This window comes from Natrix helvetica (assembly GCF_964273705.1).
Source record: "Natrix helvetica genome assembly, chromosome: 2".
NCBI lineage: Eukaryota > Metazoa > Chordata > Lepidosauria > Squamata > Natricidae > Natrix > Natrix helvetica.
In genome coordinates this window covers 292,888,645-292,912,963 of record NC_138552.1, presented here as the reverse complement: position 1 = coordinate 292,912,963, position 24,319 = coordinate 292,888,645, and the positions used below count along the sequence as shown (strand labels likewise).

The 24,319-nt window shown below is 43.5% G+C and overlaps 1 protein-coding gene across 1 annotated transcript in view; it reads left to right on the top strand.

Annotated features, from left to right (window-relative positions):
- Nucleotides 1-24,319, top strand: part of BCAS3 (BCAS3 microtubule associated cell migration factor) — a 630,880-nt gene that overhangs the window by 83,849 nt on the left and 522,712 nt on the right. The window contains exons 8-9 of the mRNA XM_081943945.1: nt 19,461-19,568; nt 23,153-23,229. Of these exons, the coding sequence (XP_081800071.1) occupies nt 19,461-19,568; nt 23,153-23,229 (185 nt within the window). The remainder of the gene's footprint in view (nt 1-19,460; nt 19,569-23,152; nt 23,230-24,319) is intronic.

Here is a 24,319-nt window from a genome sequence, read left to right as displayed (position 1 = left end):
GGAGAGGGTGGAAGGACCACAAACCTGGCACTCGACGCAGCTTCAGAGGACACCTTGAAAGAGCACAGCAATCCAGGGCTGGAAGGGACCTGGAGGTCATCTAGTCCAACCCCCTGCTCCAACAGGACATTGTTAAAGTGAATTGCTGTCTTTTGACCCCCCCGTCACATGACTACATAGTCACGCCCACCCAGTCACATGACCCCCACCAAGCCACACCTACAGAACCGGTAGGAAAAAAAATTAGATTTCACCACTGCTTCCAAGCACTGATGATGCTACCTAGTTGGGTCATGAAACATCTGCCAAGCTCTGAGATCTCTGAGGACCCCACTGAGTTCTTTATCGTCTCCAAGAGCATTTATGTCGGACTGGCCTCCAATAGCTAGAAGATGTTCTTAAGTTTCAGTCTTATTGGCCTGAGCGCTCCATCGTAATTCCAGTCCATTTTACCTGCCGTTCTCGACTGCTGACCTCTTATGAAGTATTTATGACTTGTGAATAAATGAGGAGGGAAAGAGAGGATTCCCAAAGTGCCAATAAAATGTGTTTTCTTTGCTTTTAATTGTTTCAGCTGGAGGCATTTCAGAAAAGTGTTCTTTATTCTGAAAGCAAGAAACAAAAAAAAACCCAAAAAATCACCGACAAATCTACAGCAACGTCCAAAACACGTCCTTCCGTGATCCAAGTCTCATTTCTATTCGGAAAAGAAAGAGAGAGAAAAATCTCTCTGGGCTGAATTTGTTCTGCCAGGCCCCTCTTTCTTCGGTTGGAAACAAAGCTAAACTTGTCAAGACTTTATACAGCAGGGATGTCCAACTTTGGCAACTTTGTGGACTTCAATTCCCAGAATTCCCCAACCAGCCATACTCCCCTACCCCCCCCCCCCCCAGGTTAAATGGCTGGCTGGGGAATTCTGGGAGTTGAAGTCCTTCTTCTTGTGCCATATATTCATCATCGGACGTTGGCGATCCTATTTTTATCAATAGCCGCATGAAAAAGTGCTGTTGAGTTTGATCCAAACGAATCCCTTGAGGTTTTTCTTCTGCCTGGACCTCGTTTGCCTTCAGTCTTTCCTTGGAGAATTAAGTGAAGCATGCCGTATTTTTCCGGGTGTCACATCACATGTCCAAAAATATTCTTATTTATTTATTTTTTATTTTATTAAATTTGTTAGCCGCTCCCTCTCCACAAAGGGACTCGGGGCGGCGTACAATAAATAAAAACACATATTATAAAATTACACATTGTACGGAGGAGGTATAAAACACAATACAATATTATAATAACATAAAATATTAAAATAAGTTAAATTAAAACCCCAATTCTAACTTTTTTGATGGTTTTGATGATTTCCCTTGGCTTTCCCAGGCGGCTGAAGTCCATAGGTCTTAAAAGGACACCCTTTCTTTACAGGTTCCCCTTGTATCCCGGAGTTTTCAGGGCCAACTTTTTCCACCAAGATCTACGAACGGGGGTGGGATTAAAAAATGTTGGCACCGGTTCTCTGCCCGGGTGCTGGGTGGGTGTGGCCATGGTGGGTGTGGCCTCCTTGGCCTCCTGCACCATGGCAGGGCGGGGGTTTTGCCCTCCCCAGGTTCCAGAGGCTTTCCTCGAGCTTCCGGGAGGGCGAAAACAGCCTCCCCCGGGCTCGTTTCTGGACTTCCAGAACTTCTGGGAGGCCCGTTTTTCGCCCTCCCAGAGCTTTTATGTGGGCCCTGCAATTACCTGGCATCCAGGAGGGGTGAGGCAGGGTGGGCGGGGCCAGCCAGTCCGTGCAACTACCGGTTCGGTGAACCAGGTGCAAAATTAACATCCGGTTTGCCCGAACTGGCTGAATCCCACCCCTGTCTGTGCAAGAGAGAGAGGAGCAATCCACTGCACAAATCCACACAGGAGAATAACAAATACGCCGAAATTAAAACAATACAATACAATACAATACAATAGTAGAGTTGGGAGGGACCTTGGAGGTCTTCTAGTCCAACCCCTGCCTAGGCAGGAAACCCTATACCGTTCCAGACAAATGGCTATCCAACATCTTCTTAAAGACTTCCAGTGTTGGGGCATTCACAACTTCTGGAGGCAACTTCTGTTCCACTGATTAATTGTTCTAACTGCCAGGAAGTTTCTCCTCAGTTCTAAGTTGCTTCTCTCCTGGATTAGTTTCCACCCATTGCTTCTTGTTCTACTCTCAGGTGCCTTGGAGAATAGTTTGACTCCCTCTTCTTTGTGGCAACCTCTGAGATATTGGAAGACTTCTATCATGTCTCCCCTGGTCCTTCTTTTCATTAAACTAGACACACCCAGTTCCTGCAACCGTTCTTCCTATGTTTTAGCCTCCAGTCCCCTAATCCTCTTTCTTGCTCTTCTCTGCACTCTTTCTAGAGTCTCCACATCTTTTCTACATCGTGGCGACCAGAACTGAATGCCGTATTCCAAGTGTGGCCTTACCAAGGCCTTATAAAGTGGTATTAACCCTTCCCGTGATCTTGATTCTCTCCCTCTGGCCAAATCAACAAGGCCAAATCCACATTTTTTATCCTCCGAAACGATGCAGAGGGGGCCCCCACTATGTGCCTTGAGCTGTGATCCAGCATTTTTTCTCAGGCTACGGCCGCCTTTGGAAAACTTACCCATCGACACCCGAGAATTAAATCAAAACATAACTGCCGGCCAGAAGAGGCGCCCCGCTCCCTTTTCCTCCCCCCAAAAGGACAGCTAAGTGATAATCCCTATTCCAGCAGGGGAGCCATCCCGTTGGCCCAAGGCCTGCCTTTCGAGAGCCCTTTCATTTATTAAATAATGCAAATGCGATCAAGTTAATAAGAAGAGCAGCCATTTCCAAGATCCCAAATGTTTTCAATCTGGATTTAAAAAAAAAAAAGTACATTCTTTTGAGGCAGCCGGGCGGGTAAGAATAAGAAGCCAGGGAAGGAGAGGAAATCTTATTTCTGGCAGCTCGCTAGACATGGAACTGCGGTTGAACTCTTTACCCTAATTACGTCCTTGCTAAATGCCCAGAGCACAGTCTGGAATCAAAGGCCTTCCCTTCGGGCCTTGGAAAGTTTCTCATGTGGCCAACAACGTTTGTTGTGTGATGTGAGGGATACTTTGTTGGGGGGGGGGGATGGAGAAGAAGAGAAGGGAGGAGAGGAATAAAAGGCCTTGGAATATTGTGCTTGTCTTATCCTCAACCCCCCCCCCTGCCCACCCACCCCCCTTTTCAAAATTTTCTCAGTTACCACCCACCTCACTTGTTGCCTACAAAAATAGTGTAATTGTTTGCATCTGTGTGTTTCTGTCTGCCATTGGAATCGCTGTGATAAATCAATATGACAGAGGGGGCCCGAGCGCATGGCTTCCTCCTCCTCCTCCTCCCTGTTCTCTAATTGGTACTGTCTCTTCCTTCCTTCCTCTTGCCTTGCTAGCTGTTGCATAAAGCGCAACTGGTCAAAAACCCACCTTGTAATATACTGGAGCAGGAAATGGCTTTTGAATCCCCCTCACCCAGATTCCTTCCAAACTGCTGAGCATCAATAAAGTGGGGGGGGCTTTGATGCTCTCTGAGCTTGGTGGTTTTTAGAATACAGTAACAGAGTTGGAAGGGACCTTGGAGGTCTTCTAGTCCAACCCCCCGCCTAGGCAGGAAACCCTACACCACTTCAGACAAATGGCTATCCAACATCTTCTTAAAGACTTCCAGTGTTGGGGCATTCACAACTTCTGGAGGCAACTTCTGATCCACTGATTAATTGTTCTAACTGTCAGGAAGTTTCTCCTCAGTTCTAAGTTGCTTCTCTCCTTGATTAGTTTCCACCAATTGCTTCTTGTTCTACCCTCAGGTGCCTTGGAGAATAGTTTGACTCCCTCTTCTTTGGGGCAACCTCTGAGATATTGGAACACTGCTATCATGTCTCCCCTGGTCCTTCTTTTCATTAAACTAGACATACCCAGTTCCTGCAACCGTTCTTCATATGTTTTAGCCTCCGGCCCCGGTAATCATCGTTTTCTTGGAGACATTTCATTACCGAACTAGGTAGCAGCATCAGTGCCAGAAGGAAGTTGGCTTGTGCTCTCTGTTTATATATTCATTCAGAGTACGGAATACAACATTAAAAAGAACATGGAATAATAGGGTTGGAAGGAACCTTGGAGGTCTTCTAGTCCAACCCCCTGCTCGAGCTGGGTGTCTTCTCTTTTTGATCGTCTTCCACCCGTGACTTCTTGTCCGGCGCTCAGGTACTTTGGAGAAGAAGCAACCCTCTTAAGTAACAGCCCCTCAATTAATGGAAGACAAGAACTGTCATAATAAATACGAGCCAGTTACCAACCATCTGCATTTTGATCATACAACTACGGGGATGCTGCAACGGTTATAAGTGTGAAAAACAGTGTGTTCCACTTGGGTTGTAAGCCCGGTCAGCTGTTGTAAATAGAATAGGATGGTATGGTGTATGGCAGGGGTGTCCAAACTTGGGAACTTTAAGACTTGTGGACTTCAACTCCCAGAATTCCCCAGCCAGCTGGCTGGGGAATTCTGGGAGTTGAAGTCCACAAGTCTTAAAGTTCCCAAGTTTGGACACCCCTGGTGTATGGTATGGTATGGGATTGAATAGAATAGAATAGAATAGAGTAGCAATGAATAGAATAGAAATATCAACAAGAATAGAATAGAATATATAATGGAATGAAAATGGACTAGAATAGAATAGAGAATGGAATAGAATAGAATAGAGAATGGGATGAAATGGAACGGAATAGAATAGAGTAGCAATGAATAGAATAGAAATATCAACAAGAATAGAATAGAACATATAATGGAATGAAAATGGACTAGAATACAATAGAGAATGGAATAGAATAGAATAGAGAATGAAATAGAATAGAATAGAGAATGGAATAGAATAGAGTAGAGAATGGAATAGAATAGAATAGAGAATGGAATAGAATAGAACAGAGAATGGAATAGAATAGAATAGAGAATGGAATAGAATAGAATAGAGAATGGAATAGAATAGAATAGAGAATGGAATGGAATAGAATAGAATAGAATAGAGAATGGAATGGAATGGGATAGAATAGAATAGCAATGAATAGAATAGAAATATCAACAAGAATAGAATAGAACATATAATGGAATGAAAATGGACTAGAATACAATAGAGAATGGAATAGAATAGAATAGAGAATGGGATGGAATGGAATGGAATAGAATAGAGTAGCAATGAATAGAATAGAAATATCAACAAGAATAGAATAGAATATATAATGGAATGAAAATGGAATAGAATAGAATAGAGAATGGAATAGAATAGAATAGAGAATGGAATAGAATAGAATAGAGAATGGGATGGAATGGAATGGAATGGAATAGAATAGCAATGAATAGAATAGAAATATCAACAAGAATAGAATAGAACATATAATGGAATGAAAATGGACTAGAATACAATAGAGAATGGAATAGAATAGAATAGAGAATGGAATAGAATAGAATAGAGAATGGAATAGAATAGAATAGAGAATGGAATAGAATAGAATAGAGAATGGAATGGAATAGAATAGAGAATGGAATAGAATAGAATAGAGAATGGAATGGAATAGAATAGAATAGAGAATGGAATGGAATGGGATAGAATAGAATAGCAATGAATAGAATAGAAATATCAACAAGAATAGAATAGAACATATAATGGAATGAAAATGGACTAGAATACAATAGAGAATGGAATAGAATAGAATAGAGAATGGGATGGAATGGAATGGAATAGAATAAAACAGAACAACAGAGTTGGAAGGGACCTTGGAGGTCTTCTAGTCCCTGCCTAGGCAGGAAACCATACACCAATTCAGACAAACGGCCGTCCAAACTCTTCTTAAAAACTTCCGGTGTTGGAGAATTCACAACTTCTGGAAGCAAATTGTTCCTCAGATTAATTGTTCTAATTGTCAGGAAATTTCCACTTAGTTTTAGGTTGCTTCTCTCCTTGTTTAGTTTCCGCCCCTTGCTTCTTGTTCCTGCTTTCAGGTGCCTTGGAGAATAGCTTGACTCCCTCTTCTTTGTGGCAACCCCTGAGATATTGGAAGACTGCTATCATGTCTCCCCATGTCTCCTTCTTTTCATCAGACTAGACATACCCAGTTCCTGCAACCGTTCTTTAAATGATTTAGCAAATGGACATAAGTGTGAGAAACGATCGTGCTGTAGTAATATCAAAGGGTCCCTTAATGAATTCCTGCACCAAGGCAGCTACATGTGCATATGAAGTGCTATGGCAGTGAGACTTTGGAAGAGACCAGGGTGTCCCAGTTGGGTTGTAAAACCCGGTCAGCTGTGGTTACTCAGACGGACACGGAGGCGTTTCCTTGACCCAGTTGAAGAATCTGCAGCGACTTTCCCCACAATCTGCCGACTTCATCTTCCAAAACTCCCAAGACAGAAGGGCCATCGCTGGCGGCCGTGTTGGGGCGGTGGGGTGGGGGCTGGGGAAGCCCACACAAGGAGGGCGCCCAGATGTTGGGGAAGTCAGCAAGAGCTCTTTGTGATAAAATGGCTGTATACGTGTTGCAACATAAAAGGAGCTCTACCGATAATTTTATTTACGTTGCGGTTTGTAGCCAAGATAGGCCCTGAAAGTGGGCAAAAGCAATTAGAATCTATGCCAAACCTTGCACTCGGAGGATGGAGGGCAGCTGTTCCTGACACAGCTGCAAATGTGTGTGTGTTTCTTCCACTCCTCCCACATTGCTCTTTAAAAAGCTTCCAGCGTAAAGTGTTAAAAGGTCTTTTTTTGGTGTTTATGTGTGTCTCATTTTTGTCCTAAGCTAAAAGGGATCTCCGTCCATGTGTGTGTGTGTGTGTGTGTGTGTGTGTGTGATGGGGAAGACACTTTCCTCCCAACTATTTTCTGCATTTGCCCAGTAAGAGTCTCTATTAATCCAGGCACAGGTAGTCCTTGACTTACAATGGCTCATTTAGTGACCAAAGTTACAATGGCACTGAAAACAGTGACTTAGGAATGTCCTTCACATTTTGGACTGTTTCTGCAACCTCCACAGTCCCGGGATCAAAGTTCAGACGCTTGGCAACCGACTCACATTTACGGCAGTGTCCTGGAAGGGGGGGGGGGGGTGTCACATGATTTTCCTTTGAAGACCTTCTGACCAGCAAAGTCAACGGGGAAGCCGGCTTCACTTAACAGCCGTGTTATACTAACTTGAGCACTGCAGTGATACGCTTAACGACAGTGATGAGAAAGGTCGTAAAAGGGGGCAAAGCTCACTTTACACATATTTCACTTAGCAACAGAAATTTTGGGCTCCGTTGTGGTCATAAGCTGAGGACTACCTCTCAATTCGAATGAATTTCTCAAATTCATTCTGACCAGAAATGATGGAGGGAGTAAAAGAATCATTAAAAAAAATGATTTGTAGCTTTTGGCAGAATTAATCAGAATTAACGACTTGCCTCCAGAGGTTGTGGATGCTCCAACACTGGAACTCCATATTTTGGACAGAGAAGACCGCTGGTTTGAAAGACAGGTCAAAGAGGCCACCTGTGTCAAAATTGAACAGCCCTCTCTCCACAGAGGGGCAGGGATACAACACCCCCTATCTTCTGTCTACAACACAGTCCTTTCAGCAGTTCCAAGAAGGCTCCACACCCATTTGCACCACTCAGGTGCCCCAGAGGACAGAGATAAATCTCCAGGTGACCTCAGAGACTCTCTAAAAATAATGCAAATAACCAGTTGTCTGCAAGGAGTATAAATCCTTCCATTCCCCACCATCCAGTCAGAGCTGAAGAAGCTTCAGGTGGCCTCAATGACTCTCCAAAAGGATGCAAATGACCAGCTGTCTGCAAAGAGTATAAATCCTTCCATTCCCCACCATCCAGTCAGAGCTGAAGAAGCTTCAAGTGGCCTCAATGACTCTCTAAAAAGGATGCAAATGACCAGCTGTCTGCAAGGAGTACAAATCCTTCCATTCCCCACCATTCAGTCAGAACTAAAGAAGCTTCTTGGAGGAGAAGGGAAGCGTCTTCAAAGAACAACCAGAAAGTCCAGTTGCCTCTTGAAAAAAAACACTTTTGGTCCAACCCTGGAAGTTTCGAAGAAGAGGCTGGAAAACCATTGGTCTGAAGTGGTCTAGGGTTTCCTGCCTGAGCAGAGGGTTGGACTAGAAGACCTCCGAGGTCCCTTCCGACTCCGTTATTCGATTCTATTCTAAAGATTGAATGTGTGAGAATTGGGCCAGCTGGATCTCCCAAAGATCTCGAAACTGGCGCTGCTAAATTGCTGCCTTTTGCCTTCTCCGCTGGCGGGGTAAAAGTTTGGCTGGAGATGGAAATCTTTCGGGAGGAGCTCCAAACCTTTTCGGCTGCCCCGTAACTTCCTATTAAACCGTGGCCTGTGGTTGCCCATCTTTCTCTCTTGTTTGTTTGAGAATTGTTGTTTGGATCTTGTCTAGGATTTTAAGTAGAGGTTTCTTCCAGGGCTTTTTGGTGGTCTGTTTGTTTATTTGTTTGTTTGTTTATAGGATGAACTGCCATCCTTTTTCTGATTGGTTGGCTCCGGGTTCCATCATATCGGTCTCTTTGCTCTCGTCCAATCAGAATCTTGGTAGGGATGCTCATCTGGGTATCCCATTCCGTGCCGAACCACAACTCTATTGTCAATCCTCCCGCAGAGACGTGAGCTCAACTTCCTGAGTTAGCTAAATTGCTCCCTCGAGGGCCGTGTATGCTTATTGTGCATTTACCGCTAGGAAAAACAAATCCTGGCTTCTAATAGGGTCTATATATTTTTCATATTTACCTCCCTCCCCTCCTTCCAAAAAGAATGAGTCCTCTGGGGATTTTAACTACTCTGCAACATGGTCAAACCTACCTTTTCGTCGGTCCGTCCCCGTAGCCAGAAGATGGATGCTGTTGGCTTTAAAAGCTTCGGCTTTGAACTTGAACTCTGTTGTTGCAAGGTTTTCCAGATGAACTCAAAACTTTTTTTTTTAAAAAAAAACGCATAACGGCTTCCCAAAACAGAGCATCTTAAATTTACATGAATAAAAAAAATAAAATAGGCACTCCGGATTGCTCCTGGCACCATCTGCCATTTAAATTACTGTATTAAAAGACGCTTGCTCCTGGGGAGGAAAGCTATTGCAAATCTAGACAGCATATTAAAATGCAGAGACATCACTCTGCCAACAAAAGTGCGTATAGTCAAAGCTCTGGTTTTCCCAGTTGCAATGGATGGCTGTGAACGTTGGACCATAAGGAAGGCAGAGCGCCAAAGAATGGAGGCCTTTGAACTCTGGTGCTGGAGAAGACTCCTACATTGAGTCCCTTGGACTGCAAGGCCATCCAACCGGTCAGTCCTAGAGGAGATCCACCCTGACTGCTCTTTAGAAGGCCAGATCCTGAAGAGGAAACTCAAAGACTTTGGCCACCTAATGAGAAGGAAGAAAGACTCCCTGGAGAAGAGCCTCATGCTGGGAACGATGGAGGGCAAAAGAAGAAGAAAGGGACGGCAGAGAAGGAGGTGGCTGGATGGAGTCACTGAAGCAGTCGGCGTGAGCTTAAATGGACTCCAGAGGGTGGCAGAGGACATGAGGGCCTGGAGGAACGTTGTCCATGGAGTCACAATGGATCGGATACAACTTTGCAACTAACAACAACAATGTGTTAGGAAGCAAAGGTGGCCAATGGGGAAGTGGGAGGGGGGATTCACCCCAAGATGAGGCAAGAAATGAGTTTGTGGACTGAATTATTCACTTATGGATACCAGGAGGAAGGGCTGCGGGTGGGCTCTGCCTGAATGGTACCACTGATCTCATCATCCACTCCCCCAGGCAATTGAGGCACCCCCTACATAGGAGCTCTATCTCAATGGTACTGCTGTTCCCATCATCCACTCCTCCAGGCGGTGGAGCCACTCCCATGCACATGATTGCAAAATGACTCGGCCTTTTGTGTCCTCCTCTCTAGCCGTCAAGAAGGGCAGGAAGCTCATTAGAGCACAACAGCAAAGCTAGCAACCCAACAGAGTCCTATTTAATTCACTTGACCCAACACATTTCATCCTTGACGCAATCAAAAAGACTCTTGAGAAACAACTAAAACATCCACGGCACAGACCTCACATTGAGAACAATAAAAACAAGACCAGCCAAACACCAAAAAGCCACAGCAGCAACAACAACCCAAAGCAATGGAAAGGGACTCTGGTGGCTATTTTGAAACCAGCAGCCTTTTAATTGAAATATTTCTGCCAGGGCGAAGAGTCAGGTACAGAATTAAAGGAGAGCAGCGGTCAAAAGCTTAAGACTAATGTTTGAAACGTCATGCCCACAGTAGGGAAACCCGCCCTTGGATTGGTGAAAAACATTAGAAATCCGCCTTAAAATGGGTTAAAGTCAGCGTCTGCCATAGACCGAGGGATGTCCTAGTGGACAACCATTTAAATAGGAGCCAGCCGTGTGCAGCAGCTGCCAAAAAGCCAACACAATTCTAGGTTGCATCAACAGAGGGATAGAATCAAGATCCCGTGAAGGGTTAATACCACTTTATAAGGCCTTGGGAAGGCCACACTTGGAATACGGCATCCAGTTTTGGTCACCACGTAGAAAAGATGTGGAGACTCTAGAAAAAGCGCAGAGAAAGGCAACAAAGAGGATTAGGGGACTGGAGGCTAAAACATATGAAGAACGGTTGCAGGAACTGGGTGTGTCTAGTTTAATAGAAAGAAGGACCAGGGGAGACGTGATAGCAATCTTCCAATATCTCGGGGGTTGCCCCAAAGAAGAGGGAGTCAAGCTATTCTCCAAGGCACCTGAAGGCAGAACAAGAAGCAATGGGTGGAAACTAAATCAAGGAGAGAAGCAGCTTAGAACTGAGGAGAAACTTCCTGACAGTGAGAACAATTAATCAGTGGAACAGCTTGCCTCCAGAAGTTGTGAATGCCCCAACACTGGAAGTCTTTAAGAAGATGTTGGATAGGGTTGGAAAACCTGGCTTTGCTACTTCTGCACCGACATCTGCAACATCCAGTCCTGCCACACAGTCCAAGATTACAGAACTGATGCAACCTAAGAGTACAGAGATGGATTTGCAACAAATGCTCCAGCAACTCATACAGGGCCAGGAAGAAATTAAGAAACAATTAAAAGAAATGAAGGAAGAAATTAAAGAGAATCAAGTCCAAATTTATAAGAACTCACAGAGACTGGACCTTGTGGAGGGTGGGGTGGCGGAGGCGAGGGGGGGGTAGAGGCTCTGCAGAAGGGAAACAAATAACTTGATATCCAACAAATGAAAACAGAGTTTGAGAGAATGTCCTTTTATCTTAGATTTCAAAATGTTATAGAAGCAGATGGGGAAAATATAAGGGACATTATGACTAATATTTTAGCTGAATACATACAGAAAGATAAACAGCAGATGGAATGGGAGATAGATCTGGTTTATAGAGTGAATTCAGCATATGCCAGAACACACAATGTACCCAGGGAGGTCCATATTAAATTCCTTAGGAAAAGCACAAGAGATTAAATTCTGGGTGTACAAAGGGGGCAAGCATTGACATACCATGAAGGGAGATAACCATCTTGAAGCAGATCCCCCAAAAAATTAGGGAGAAAAGGAAAAACTATTCGCAATTGGCGAATAAATTATACCAGAAGGGGGTGTGGTTTAGATGGTTGATGCCTGAAGGTATGCTGATATTCTGGGAGGAGACAAGAATCAGAATCAATACACCCATAGAGGCACAGGCCTTTATGGAAAAAAATAAAGCGAACCTAGAAAAAACAGAAGACTACAACGGTCACACAGGACACAGGAGGGGCCGGAGCTCTGCCAGCGGGGGGAGAAGGGGCAACACCAAGAAAGCTCAGATCACAAAAATGAATAAGAAAACCACATTGTTATAAACAGACCGAAAGTAATAATGAAATTATATCTAGACTATATATCATAACTATATAAATTGATTGAAAACTTTTTTTTAGAATTAATATGCTGATTTTTTATGATCATGTATTAATGTTTTATACTTAGATGTATCTTATGAGTTTGGAGGGAGGGGGCGTCTGCCACACTTGCAACTGCCAAAATTTGTAACCATTCCACCTACCCTTTTCCTTATAAATGTTTTAAAAAACCAATAAATTTTTTTGAAAAAAAATAAAGATGTTGGATAGCCATTTGTCTGAAACGGTATAGGGTTTCCTGCCTAGGCAAGGGGTTGGACTAGAAGACCTCCAAGGTCCCTTCCAATTCTGCTATTGTATTATTGTATGCAGTGGCCTTAATTCCCATCTTTTGCTGCCTTTTGCTCAGGTGGAATATAGGTAGCCCAATGTAGGTGCTTTTTCAAGAAGCAACTGGACTTTCTTGTTTTTCTTTAAAGACCTTTTGCTTCTCAAAGTTACAGGATGCTACAGTGCTTGTGTTGTGGCCCACCAGCGGCCAGCAGAGCTTGCAGCAGATTCGGACAGTGAGGAGTCTGGGGAGGAACCTGGGCCAGTCCTGGAGTCTGGGGAAGGCTCTTACGAGGGCTCTGTGTCGGAGGCAGAGATGGGGCCAGGGCCGTCTGAGAGTTATCAGCTGCCTTCAGAGTCAGACAGCAGTGAGGCAGAGGAACAGCTGGAGCCTGTTCCCAGTGTGTGCATGCGCAGAGTTGCCAGACAAAGGGAGCAGCTAAAGAAGAGGGATAGACTTGGGAGTAAGGTGGACAGGTGGACGATGAATGGCCCCTCCCAGAGGAAATAAAAGAGGAACGAAAGAGGAATGGGCTTTTGCAGGAAACAATTCCTTCGTTCGTTCCTTCGTTTCAGGAGTGTGAAGTTCTGTCTGTGAATCTCAGAGATTCTGTGCCAAGTCTTTCCTTGCACAGCACTGTGTTTGGAAAATATTTACATGGCAGCTTTCCAAGCTAGATAAGGTCTGTGGCCATAAATTCACCTTTGAGAGACTGTTTACCAGGCCTTGGCTGAATGTGAAGGAGAGGAATTCACATTTGTTTAATAAAAGAGGTTTTGTTAAGACCAGGAATCTGCTTCGTGCTTTTTGGGGAAGCCTTGGTCATAACAGCTTTTAAGTGTGAAAAAGTGTCGTAAGTCACTAAACGAACGGTTGTATGTCAAGGACTTACCTGTAATTTTTTGAGATGACACAGGACACAGTCTTCATAATTTTTTTTAAAAAAAACAGCTAAATTTCATACACAGAACATGTGTCTTTCCTAAAGTTTCCCCCAGGTTTTGTTTTACTTTGCGCTGAGATAGATATGCAATTATCTCTTCCAGGGTATTTTTAGAAAGCTTGAAAGGGCAGGTTTATGCCCTAATCTCCCATTTGTCTACAGCTAGCTCTAGTGAATCCCTTCTTTTTGATGTTTCTTGGGATGTATTGACACAGCTGCTCATTCTCTGCCACTTTTAGTGCGGGCGGAGCCTAGAAATGGCCAAACTTTCCAAGAGGAGAGGAGGAGGAAATAGGTGTCCTGCGAATTGCCACATCAAAGCTTTTTTTTCCCCTGGCTTGCAAAACTGGCATCCGCCGTCATCTTTTTCGCCCCCTTCTGTTGAAAGAAAACTGGATTTTCACAAAAAAGTCAGGTTCTACATTTAGGCAAGAAAAACGGAATGCACAGGTACAGAATAGGTGGTACCTTGCTCAACAGTAGTAACCGTGAAAGGGATCTTGGAGTCCTAGTGGACAACCATTCAAATATGAGCCAGCAGTGTGCAGCAGCTGCCAAAAAAGCCAACACAGTTCTAGGCTGCATCAACAGAGGGAGAGAATCAAGATCACGTGATGGGTTAATGCCGCTTTATAAGGCCTTGGTAAGGCCACACTGTAGAAAAGATGCGGAGACTCTAGAAAGAGTGCAGAGAAGAGCAACAAAGAGGATTAGGGGACTGGAGGCCAAAACATATGAAGAATGGTTGCAGGAACTGGGTGTATCTAGCATAAGAGAAAGAAGGACTAGGGGAGACATGATAGCAGTCTTCCAATATCTCAGGGGTTGCCCCAAAGAAGAGGGAGTCAAGCTATTCTCCAGGACACCTGAGGGCAGAACAAGAAGCAATGGGTGGAAACTAATCAAGGGGAGAAGCAACTTAGAACTGAGGAGAAACTTCCTGACAGTGAGAAGAATTAATCAGTGGAACAGAAGTTGCCTCCAGAAGTTGTGAATGCCCCAACACTGGAAGTCTTTAATAAGGTGTTGGATAGCCATTTGTCTGGAACGGTATAGGGTTTCCTGCCTAGGCAGGGGGTTGGACTAGAAGACCTCCAAGGTCCCTTCCAACTCTACTATTGTATTGTATTGTATTGTATTGTATTGTATTGTATTGTAAAGGAATCGCTGGAGCACCTTATTTATACTGAAGTGGCAAAAGTAGCAGGCGCTATGTTAAAAACCAATAAGGAGTCTATTGAAGTGACCAATGGGCTCTTTGTGCTGGGGGGGGCACCGGCAGCTGGCTTATCCGTCTCTTGAGCCATGAGAATAGGAGCCCTTTCAGCAAAGGTTGCAGTTTACTGGGTAACCTCGTGTAGATTCCTCATTGCTCAGTCTCCTACAGTCCCTGCGTCAAAACATGGGTGCTGAAAAATAGCAGTAGCCCTTATATACCGCTTTATAGTGCCTTACAGCCCTCTCTAAGTGGTTTACAGAGTCAGCCTCTTTCCCCCAACAATCTGGCTCCTCATTTGACCCACCTTGGAAGGAGGGAAGGCTGAGTCAACCTTGAGCTGGTGGGACTTGAACTGCTCGCAATCAGCAGTCAGCAGAAATAGCCTGCAGTACTGCACTCTAACCATTGCGCCACCGTGGCAGTCTCCAAACATTAGAGAGCCAATTTGGTCTATGGGTAGCAGGCTAGAAGCTAGAAAGCAGGAGGCTCTGAGTTCTAGGTCCACCTTAGGCATAAAGACAGCATGATGACTTCAGGAGACTGAGAGTTTAGTCCTGCCTTAGCTATATAAACATCAGCTGGATGACTTTAGGCCAGGGGTGTCCAAACTTGGGAACTTTAAGACTTGTGGACTTCAACTCCCAGAATTCCCCAGCCAGCCATGCTGGCTGGGGAATTCTGGGAGTTGAAGTCCACAAGTCTTAAAGTTCCCAAGTTTGGACACCCCTGCTTTAGGCCAATTAATAGGAGACTGGGAGCTCCAGTCCCACTTTAGGGATGAAGGCCATCTGGTTAACCTTGGGCTGGTCCATATCTCTCAGCCCAACCCATCTCACAGGGTTGTTGTTGTGGAGGAGGAAGGAAGGAAGACTAGGTAAGTTTGCTGCCTTGAGTTATTTGTAAAAATAACCAAGGCAGGATACAGGTAAATAAATAAAAAGTTAAGAAATCATGGGTCAAGTGGGGGAAGCTCCCTATATTCCCCGGCAGAGTCTCCCTATGATTTCCGGCAAACCACATCAGTATTGCCGTTTTGCAGATTTTCTTAATGCTTGATTGTGTGAACGTGTGTGTGTGTGTGTGTGTTTGCGTCATAAAAAAACAATCTTGCATTTTAGTTTAAAAGGGAGGATATTTCGGACAGCTAGCTTCACTGTTCACTCCTTCGCAACCTCCATAACATGATCTCATTTGGACTCAGAACTGCACAGCCTTCCCTCAACAGACATCCTCCTCCAGGGATTTGAGACCACTGCTCCCATCATCCCCAACCAGCTGGTCTGTGAACCTTCCCCACAGTCTCACGCAATTCAGTGAAGCTTGCGACTCCGTTTCAGTTTTGTTCAATTCTGTAGAATGCAACCCTAGCTTAATCTCTCTGTGTTTGTGTTTGAACAAGATATAATTGCAAGTGTGTGTGTGTGTGTGTGTGTGTGTGTGTGTGTTTTTGTGTGTGCATGGCTAAAACAATAGCCTGGAGCAGCTCACATGTTTTTTTTTTTTAACTTTGCATTGTATGATCTTCATTTTGAAAGGAATCCAGGAATCCTAGCTATCTGCGGGATCGCATCCTGCCGCACACATCCCTGCGGCCAATTCGCTCTCACAGGGAGGGTCTTCTCCTGGTGCCGTCCACCAGGCAATGCCAACGGGCGACGCCTAGGAGTAGAGCCTTCTCTGTGATGGGCCCAACCCTCTGGAATGACCTCCCCCCCGACATTAGAACCACCACCGACTTCCGCTCCTTCTGACAAAAACTAAAGACTCACCTGTTTCGATTAGCTGGCCTGGCACACTCATAGCTTTTACCTCCTGGCAGATATATTTTAATTGGTATTTTTGGGGAACCATTTTAAATTTAACTCTTTGGGGTATTTTAGGGGTCTTTTTAAAGATTGTATTTTAAATACTTTAATGTACAGTTCTTTTAACCTCCTCCATCTAAGTATCTAAGTATTTAACTATTTATGTATTTAATATTTGAGCATTGATTTATCTATGTATCTTTTATGTATTGACTGTACACCGCCCCGAGTCCCTTTTGGGAGAGGGGGCAGTCTATAAATATGAATAAAGTAAAGTAAGTAAGTAAAGTTTGTTAGGTAGCACCGGGACTAAGAATCTATGCAGGGCGATGAATTCTTGGAAACTCAGTTACTGATCATCTGGCTCAGTCTTCTCCTGAGCTTCCTATAGACCCGTGATGGCGAACCAATGGAGCGTGTGCCACAGGAGGCACACGGAGCCCTCTCTGGGGGCACACGAGCCATCCTCCAGCTCCATCGCGCACGCGCACATGCCGCCCTCCAGCCATCTGATTTTCAGGTCTCTGCCCCGCATGTGGGGGGTGCACACGCATGCGTAGGGGGCGGGGGGGTCACACGTGGATGCAAAAGGGGCGGGGGGAAGCGCGGGGCGGTGCAGCGTGCCCCCCATGGCCCATTTTTGGTCCCAGGAGGCTTCAGGGAGGCCTGCTAGGCCCAAAATGGGGTTAGGGTCGCAGGGGGTCATGTGCACATGCGCAGAGGGGCAGGGCACATTGCATTATGGGTGTGGGCACATACACACACAATTTCGACGTGCAAGGACAAAAAGGTTAGCCGTCACTGCTATAGACTTCCATAACCCGTTTTGTCACAATTTCTGGATTAGGAAACCTCAATATAAAGTAATTATACAGCCTTCTGTCTCGGCTTTCAAGTTTAGCCTTTTTAGTTCTCCATTCTGCATTGCCTTCCTATTGCTTTAACCTTGTCCTATAATATAACAGCAGTAGTGCTAACGCTTATAATAATATTGATTATTTATATCACCATATATTTGCATTCTCCATTTTCTGTTTTGGCTTCTGTTTTCTAGCCACTTATAAATTCTATTCCATATTTTATAGAAATCCGATTCTTCTCTTTCTTTTAGTTCTATTGCCATTTTGTCCATCTCTGCACATTCGAGTACTTTGCTAATTATTGTTTATATTGTTATGTATGTTTTGTGTTTTGTTTGTTTTTGTGTTTTTCTTTCTGTTTTTAAAGATTAAAACATTCAATTAAAAATATTTTTTTTTAAAAAAAGGAAACCTCTGTGGATATTTTAAAGGAAAACCGAGCAAAGTCATTTCTCTCCAGGATTCTCTTTTCCTTGAGAATTCTCTTGCATGACCATAAACAGCTTGTCTTTCTTCCTGACTTCACAAGCTATAAAAGAAGGTTGGCTCTCTGGCACCCAGTTTCTCCATTAATGGCCAGTCCTAATAATTGGCATAACATCACCCCAAACATTTGTGAAAACTAATGGAGAGAAGCAACTTAGAACTGAGGAGAAACTTCCTGACAGTGAGAACAATGAATCAGTGGAACAGAAGTTGCCTCCAGAAGTTGTGAATGCCCCAACACTGGAAGTCTTTAAGAAGATGTTGGATAGCCATTTGTCTGAAACGGTATAGGGTTTCCTGCCTAGGCAGGGGGTTGGACTAGAAGACCTCCAAGGTCCCTTCCAGTTCTGCTATTGTATTGTATTGTATTTACCTGGAACGCCCTTCTGTGATCTCCTTGGAGCCCAGAAAAGCCAATGGGGTTCCCCAGTTTTCCTAATAATCCCTTGCAGTGGTAGGATTCAAAAACATTTACTACCGGTTCTGTGGGCGTGGCTTGGTGGGTGTGGCTTGATGGGCATGGCAGGGGAAGGATACTGCAAAATCTCTATTTCCTCCCGATCAGCTGGGACTCAGGAGGCGGAGAATAGATGGGGCGGGGCCAGCCAGAGGTGGTATTTACCGGTTCTCCAAACTACTCAAAAAGTTCTGTTACTGCTTCTCCAGGACCGGTCAGAACCTGCTGAATGCCACCTCTGATCCCTTCTGCCTTCACCCTTTTAAATACAGGAAGTCCTTGACTTACAACCATTCGTTTAGTGCCTGAAGTTACAACAGCGCTGGGGGAAAAAAAGGACGTATGATTGTTTTTCATACCAGCAACTGTTGCAGCATCTCCGTGGACACCTGGTCAAAATTCAAAGGCTTAGAAACTGGCATGTATTTCTGACGGTTGCCATGTCCTGGGGTCACGTGACCCACCTTTCGTGATCATCTGACTGGCAAAGTCAACGGGGAAAGCAGATTTACTTAACAGGGTTACTAGCTTAACAACTGCAGCGGTTCCCTTAACAACTGTGGCAGGAAAAGTCGTAAAATGGGACAAAACTCACTTAACAACCGCCTTGCTTAGGACAGAAATTTTGGACTTAATTGTGATTGTATGTAGGCCATTTTTAAATCCATGGCTGTTATTTTGGGCTAGCGTTTCTAGGGTGAGAGTTTTAATCTCTCTTTTTAAAAAAATAGTTTATTTGTACATTTTCATTTAACATACATAAATACTTTGCGAATAGTGCATTGTCTGGGTCAATTGCTTACATATTAATGCTTTCCTAGCTCCTGATTTCTACTTCTATTTTCCAGCCATTTATAAAACGAGTCCCATACTTGAAAGTATTCTGTATCTTCCGTCTCTTTTATCTTTAATGTCAATCTATCCATCTCTGCACAATCTAATTTTCTTTAAATTACATCTTCTCTTGGGGTTTCCTCATTTTTCCAATACTGTGCAAATATAATTCTTATTGCCGTCAAAACATGCAATATTAAATACAAATTCCCCTTATTATATTTTCTATATTATACAGAAAAATATATTTATACCCAACAGAATGTTTTAATCTCTATTTTTATCATTTATTTTAGATTATTGCATTTTGCTTTGCTCTCTTTTTCACTTTAAGTAATTCCCCCCCAAAAGTGCCCCCTTTTCTTTCTTTTTCTCTTCCTCCTTTTCCCGTTCCCTTTCCTTCCCTTAATTTCCTATTTTCTTTTTTTGTATTTTATACCATAAAAATAAAAAAAATGGGGGTAGGGGAAGTAACCCCGAAAGACTTTCTCCTTCTGATCCTGTCTATCAACTTAGTAACTCCCAGCAAGCCTTTTGACTGCAAGCTATTTGAGTAGAGAACAGCAGATCTAATTTCCTTGGTTTCTCTTTCAGCACCAGCCCTCCATACTGCTGCGTGGATCTCCATTCTTTGAGAACAGGGGAAGTAGTCAAATCTGTGCAGTTCAAAACACCTATTTATGATCTCCACTGCAACAGAAGGTAAGAATCCCTTTTGATCTCCAAATAACCTTTCCCATCCAGTGTTTCTAAAGCTCTCAGCCTTGACTGCAGTCACTTCATGTTGTTTCAACTACCTGGGTTGAATGGGGGGGCTGGAAGATTTGGCAGCTACTGCTGAAAGAAAAGCCCAGATTGGCTTGTTTTAATGCATAAATCTATTTAAATGGAAAGGCAGGGGGGAAAGAACACACCTTCTCATCTCAAAAAGATGTTGAGACTGTGGGAAAAGTGCAAAGAAGAGCAACTAAGGGGATTAAAAGCCTGGAGATTAAAACATATAAAGAACGGTTGCAGGAACTGGGTATGTCCAGTTTAATAGAAAGAAGGACTAGGGGAGACAGGATAGCAGTCTTCCAATATCTCAGGGGTTGCCACAAAGAAGAGGGAGTCAAGCTATTCTCCAAGGCACCTGAGGGTAGAACAAGAAACAATTGGCAGAAACTAATAAAGGAGAGAAGCAACCTGGAATTAAGGAGAAACTTCATAACAGTGAGGACAATTAAACCAGTGGAATAGCTTGCCACCAGAAGTTGTGGGTGCTCCACCACCGGAGGTTTTTAAGAAGAAACTAGAAGCCACTTATCTGAAATCGTATAGTATGCTTGAGCAGGGGACTGTACTAGAAGACCTCCAAGGTCCCCTTCCAGCTCTATTCTGATTGATTGACCTCAAAATACTGGCTGGGGAATTCTAGCAGTTGAAGTCCACCAGTCTTAAAGTTGCCAAATTTGTGGACTCCTGGCCTAAAGGGAACAGATTTAAGTTTGTATTAAGGGGTATATTTGAGAGGCCCAACATGCTTTAGATCCCAGGCGCATCCTTATGCAGATCTTTTCTTTGGAAAATATCTCCTTGGCCCTTCTGGTTTAAAGGATCAGGTTGGGAATGATGGGGAGAGTCCCTTTCTGCCTCAGCATTGAGAAAGATGGCTTGAGGGCAGATACGATGAACTCAAAAGAGTGAATAGCCTGCTTCTGTTATAAAACTGTTCCGGAAACAATTTTCTCCTGAGAAATTCTCTAAAGAGCCAAAGGGAAATAGATAACTTGAAGGACCGTGGGTATAAACGAGATGCGTATTCTCAGTGGTGAAAAGGAGGATCTCTTCTTCAGAGAACCCCTCAAACCTAGCTCCCCGTTGTCTCTCTCTCCTCCCTTCTTGAGATTTTGTTGGGTACATTTTTATCTTTGTATTTCATGTCCTGGTAATTATATTAAGTGATTCCCCCCCCCCCCCCCGCTCTCCTCCTCTTAATTCCATTGTATGGAAGGCAGCGGAGGTCAAAGGAAGGGAAAACACTTTTAGCAAATAAGGGCTGGCTATTAGGCCCAGCAGATTTGCAATATAAAAAAAACATCAATATGATTATTTTTGAGGATGAAACACTTTTCAGATTAATATACTGGATGCTTTTGATGGATTTTCAATCTGAACTGCTGGGGCAAATGAGTGTTTTAAAAAAATTACATGAGTTATAATGCCAGTTTTGTTAACAAGGTGTAATCTCACTCCACACACACCCCTCCCCGCCTTTCTGGGCACCCTAATTGTTTCCCTTTTCATGAATATTGAAAACATGCCATGCTACACATCTGAAAATTTCACTCTGTCGAATCTGCTGTTGGCTACCTCTGTCGTACAACTTTGCTGATCCTTATTGTTCAAGACCATGGAGTAGGGTACGAAAGAAGGAATAAAAGGGAAGGAAGGAAGGAAGGTGGAGAGGAAAGGAAGGGAGAAGAAAAAGAGAAAGAAAAGAAGGAATATAGAGAGAAGGAAAGAAAAAGGAAGGAAGGAAGGAAAGTGGTTAGAAGGAAGGAACAGAGAAAGGGAGAAAGAGAAAGAAGAAGGAATATAGAGAGAAGGAAAGAAAAAGGAAGGAAGAAAAAAGAAAAAGGGAGGAAGGAAGGAATATATAGAAAAGGAAAAATGGATAGAAGGAAGAAGAAAGGAAAGAAAGAAAAAAAACATTAAAATGTGGATAGAAGGAAAAAAGGAAAGCAGAAAGAAAGAGATAGAAAGAAAGGAAGGAAGGAAGAGCTAGAGAGTGGTTGGTATTATTTTGTTATATTTCAACTGCATAGTTTTATTTATGGTTTTATTTATAAATACAGTAAAAGTTGCACAGAATTAAGTTAAAGCAAATTATCGGGTCCTTGGTAAAAACTAGTTTTATTTTCCTCATGTAAACTAAAATTCTGCTTAATAACTGCAGTAACCCGCCGCCCCCACCCCCCTCTAAAAAAAAAGCAATAAAACAACTTCTGTCAAGTTTAATCTCGGTTGTTTTAGGCAGCTTACAAAAACTGCAACGGTAGCCAATATACCGAAATATCACGTTGAAGTACTTTGTGTAACGTGGATGGTTTTTCTTAAGATGGAAATAAGGCATCGTTCTCTTCTCAACTTCCTGTGCATCTAAACCCACAAATACTTCCAAATATCATTTTTATTTTATTATATAAAACATAAAATACAAAAAAAAAGAAAGAAAGAAAAGGAAATAGGGAATTAAGGGAGGGAAAGGGAGCAGGGAAAGGGGTGCGTGAGATGCAAGGGGAAAGAGAAAAAAGAAAGAAAAGGGGGCATTGACTGACTTACAATAATACAATGGTAGAGTTGGAAGGGACCTTGGAGGTCTTCTAGTCCAACCCCCTGCCTAGGCAGGAAACCCTATACCGTTTCAGACAGATGGCTATCCAACATCTTCTTAAAGACTTCCAGTGTTGGGGCATTCACAACTTCTGGAGGCAACTTCTGTTCCACTGATTAATTGTTCTAACTGTCAGGAAGTTTCTCCTCAGTTCTAAGTTGCTTCTCTCCTTGATTAGTTTCCACCCATTGCTTCTTGTTCTACCCTCAGGTGCCTTGGAGAATAGCTTGACTCCCTCTTCTTTGTGGCAACCCCTGAGATATTGGAAGACTGCTATCATGTCTCCCCTGGTCCTTCTTTTCATTAAACTAGACATACCCAGTTCCTGCAACCGTTCTTCATATGTTTTAGCCTCCAGTCCCCTAATCATCTTTCTTGCTCTTCTCTGCACTCTTTCTAGAGTCTCCACATCTTTTTTACATCGTGGTGACCAGAACTGAATGTAGTATTCCAACTCTTTTTAGCATAGTACAAGAAAAACACACTCCAGCCTCAACTTTTTGCTTTCACACATGAATATATAACTAGCCATTTCTATAACACCGAATCTTTCAAATCAACAAAGCCAAAATCCCAAGTTTCATTTTTTTTTTCTTCACAAGCACAAATTCCGGAAGTGATATCCAAGTAAGAACCTATTTTCCTCTTCAAAACAAACACATGAAAATAAACCTATGTACAAATGGATGCTACACATGCATGCAAACCGGAAGACATGCGTGCGCACCGTATCCCTCTTCATAGATACAGTTTTTCTTATAATCTTCTTCGCACACAAGGTGTGTTCCTTCGCTCCGGTTTCCGTTGTAAATGCATGGATTTGTTGGGTCATCAAAAGGGGCGAAACTGGAAGCACAGTTTTAGAGCACTCTTCTTTACTTTGCACAAATGTGTGTTTGTGTCTTTTCAGGATCCTTGTTGTTGTCCTGCAAGAGAAGATTGCTGCCTTCGACAGCTGCACTTTCACCAAAAAATTCTTTGTCACGAGTAAGTGTCCAAAATTATTTCTCGTCGACTTCCATACCACAGGTAGTCCTCGACTTACGATCACAACTGAGCCCCATGTTTCTGTTGTTAAGTGAGACAGTTAAGTGAGTTTTGCTTTGCCCCGTTTTACAACCTTTCTTTCCATAGTTCCTAAGGCAGGGGTGTCTAAAATTGGCAACTTTAAGACTTGTGGACTTCAATTCCCAGAATTCTGGGACTTGAAGTCCACAAGTCTTAAAGTTGCCAAGTTTGGACACCCCTGTCCTAAGGGAATCACAGCAGTTGATAAGTTAAGTAACCAGCGTTGTTAAGTGAGTCCGGCTTCCCCGTTGACTCTGCCTGTGAGACGGTCACAAAAGGGGGATCACATGACCTTAGGAGACCGACCGTCACAAATATGAACCGATTGGCAAGTGTCTGAATTTTGATCACGTGATCATGGGACCGCTACAAAGGCCGTAACTGTGAGAAACGATTAGAAGTCACATTTTTCAGTGCCGTTGTGACTTTGAGTGGTCGCTCAATGAACTGTTGTAAGGCAAGGACCACCTGTGTGACCAATAGTATTAGAGAGCCAGTTTGGTTAAGGCACCAGGCTAGAAGCCAGGAGATGAAGAATTCTAGTCCCACCTTCGCCATGAAAGCCAGGATGGTAACCTTGGGATAACCACGGTCATGTAATCAAAATTGGGACCCTTGGCAAACCAGCATGTATTTACGATGGTTGTCGCATCCCAGAGTCCTGGGAGTGTCATTTGCAACCTTCCTAGGAAACTTCTGGCAAGCAAAGCGAAAGGGGATGCCAGGTTTCCTTAACGACTGCATGATTCACTTAACAACCACAGTGGTTTGCTTCATTGTTGTGATAAAAAAGTCATAAAATGGGGTGCGACTCACTTAACAACTGCCCTGCTTGGCAATGGGACTTTTGGGTTCAATTCTCTGTGTCATATGTATGTGGATATATGCATATTTTTATTTATATCTGTATCTATATAAATGGCTGGGTGTGTGTGTGTATTTCAGCATAACTCTGGAACGCCTCCAGCAGTTTCAACCAAACTTGGTACACAGATGACTTACTCTCTGG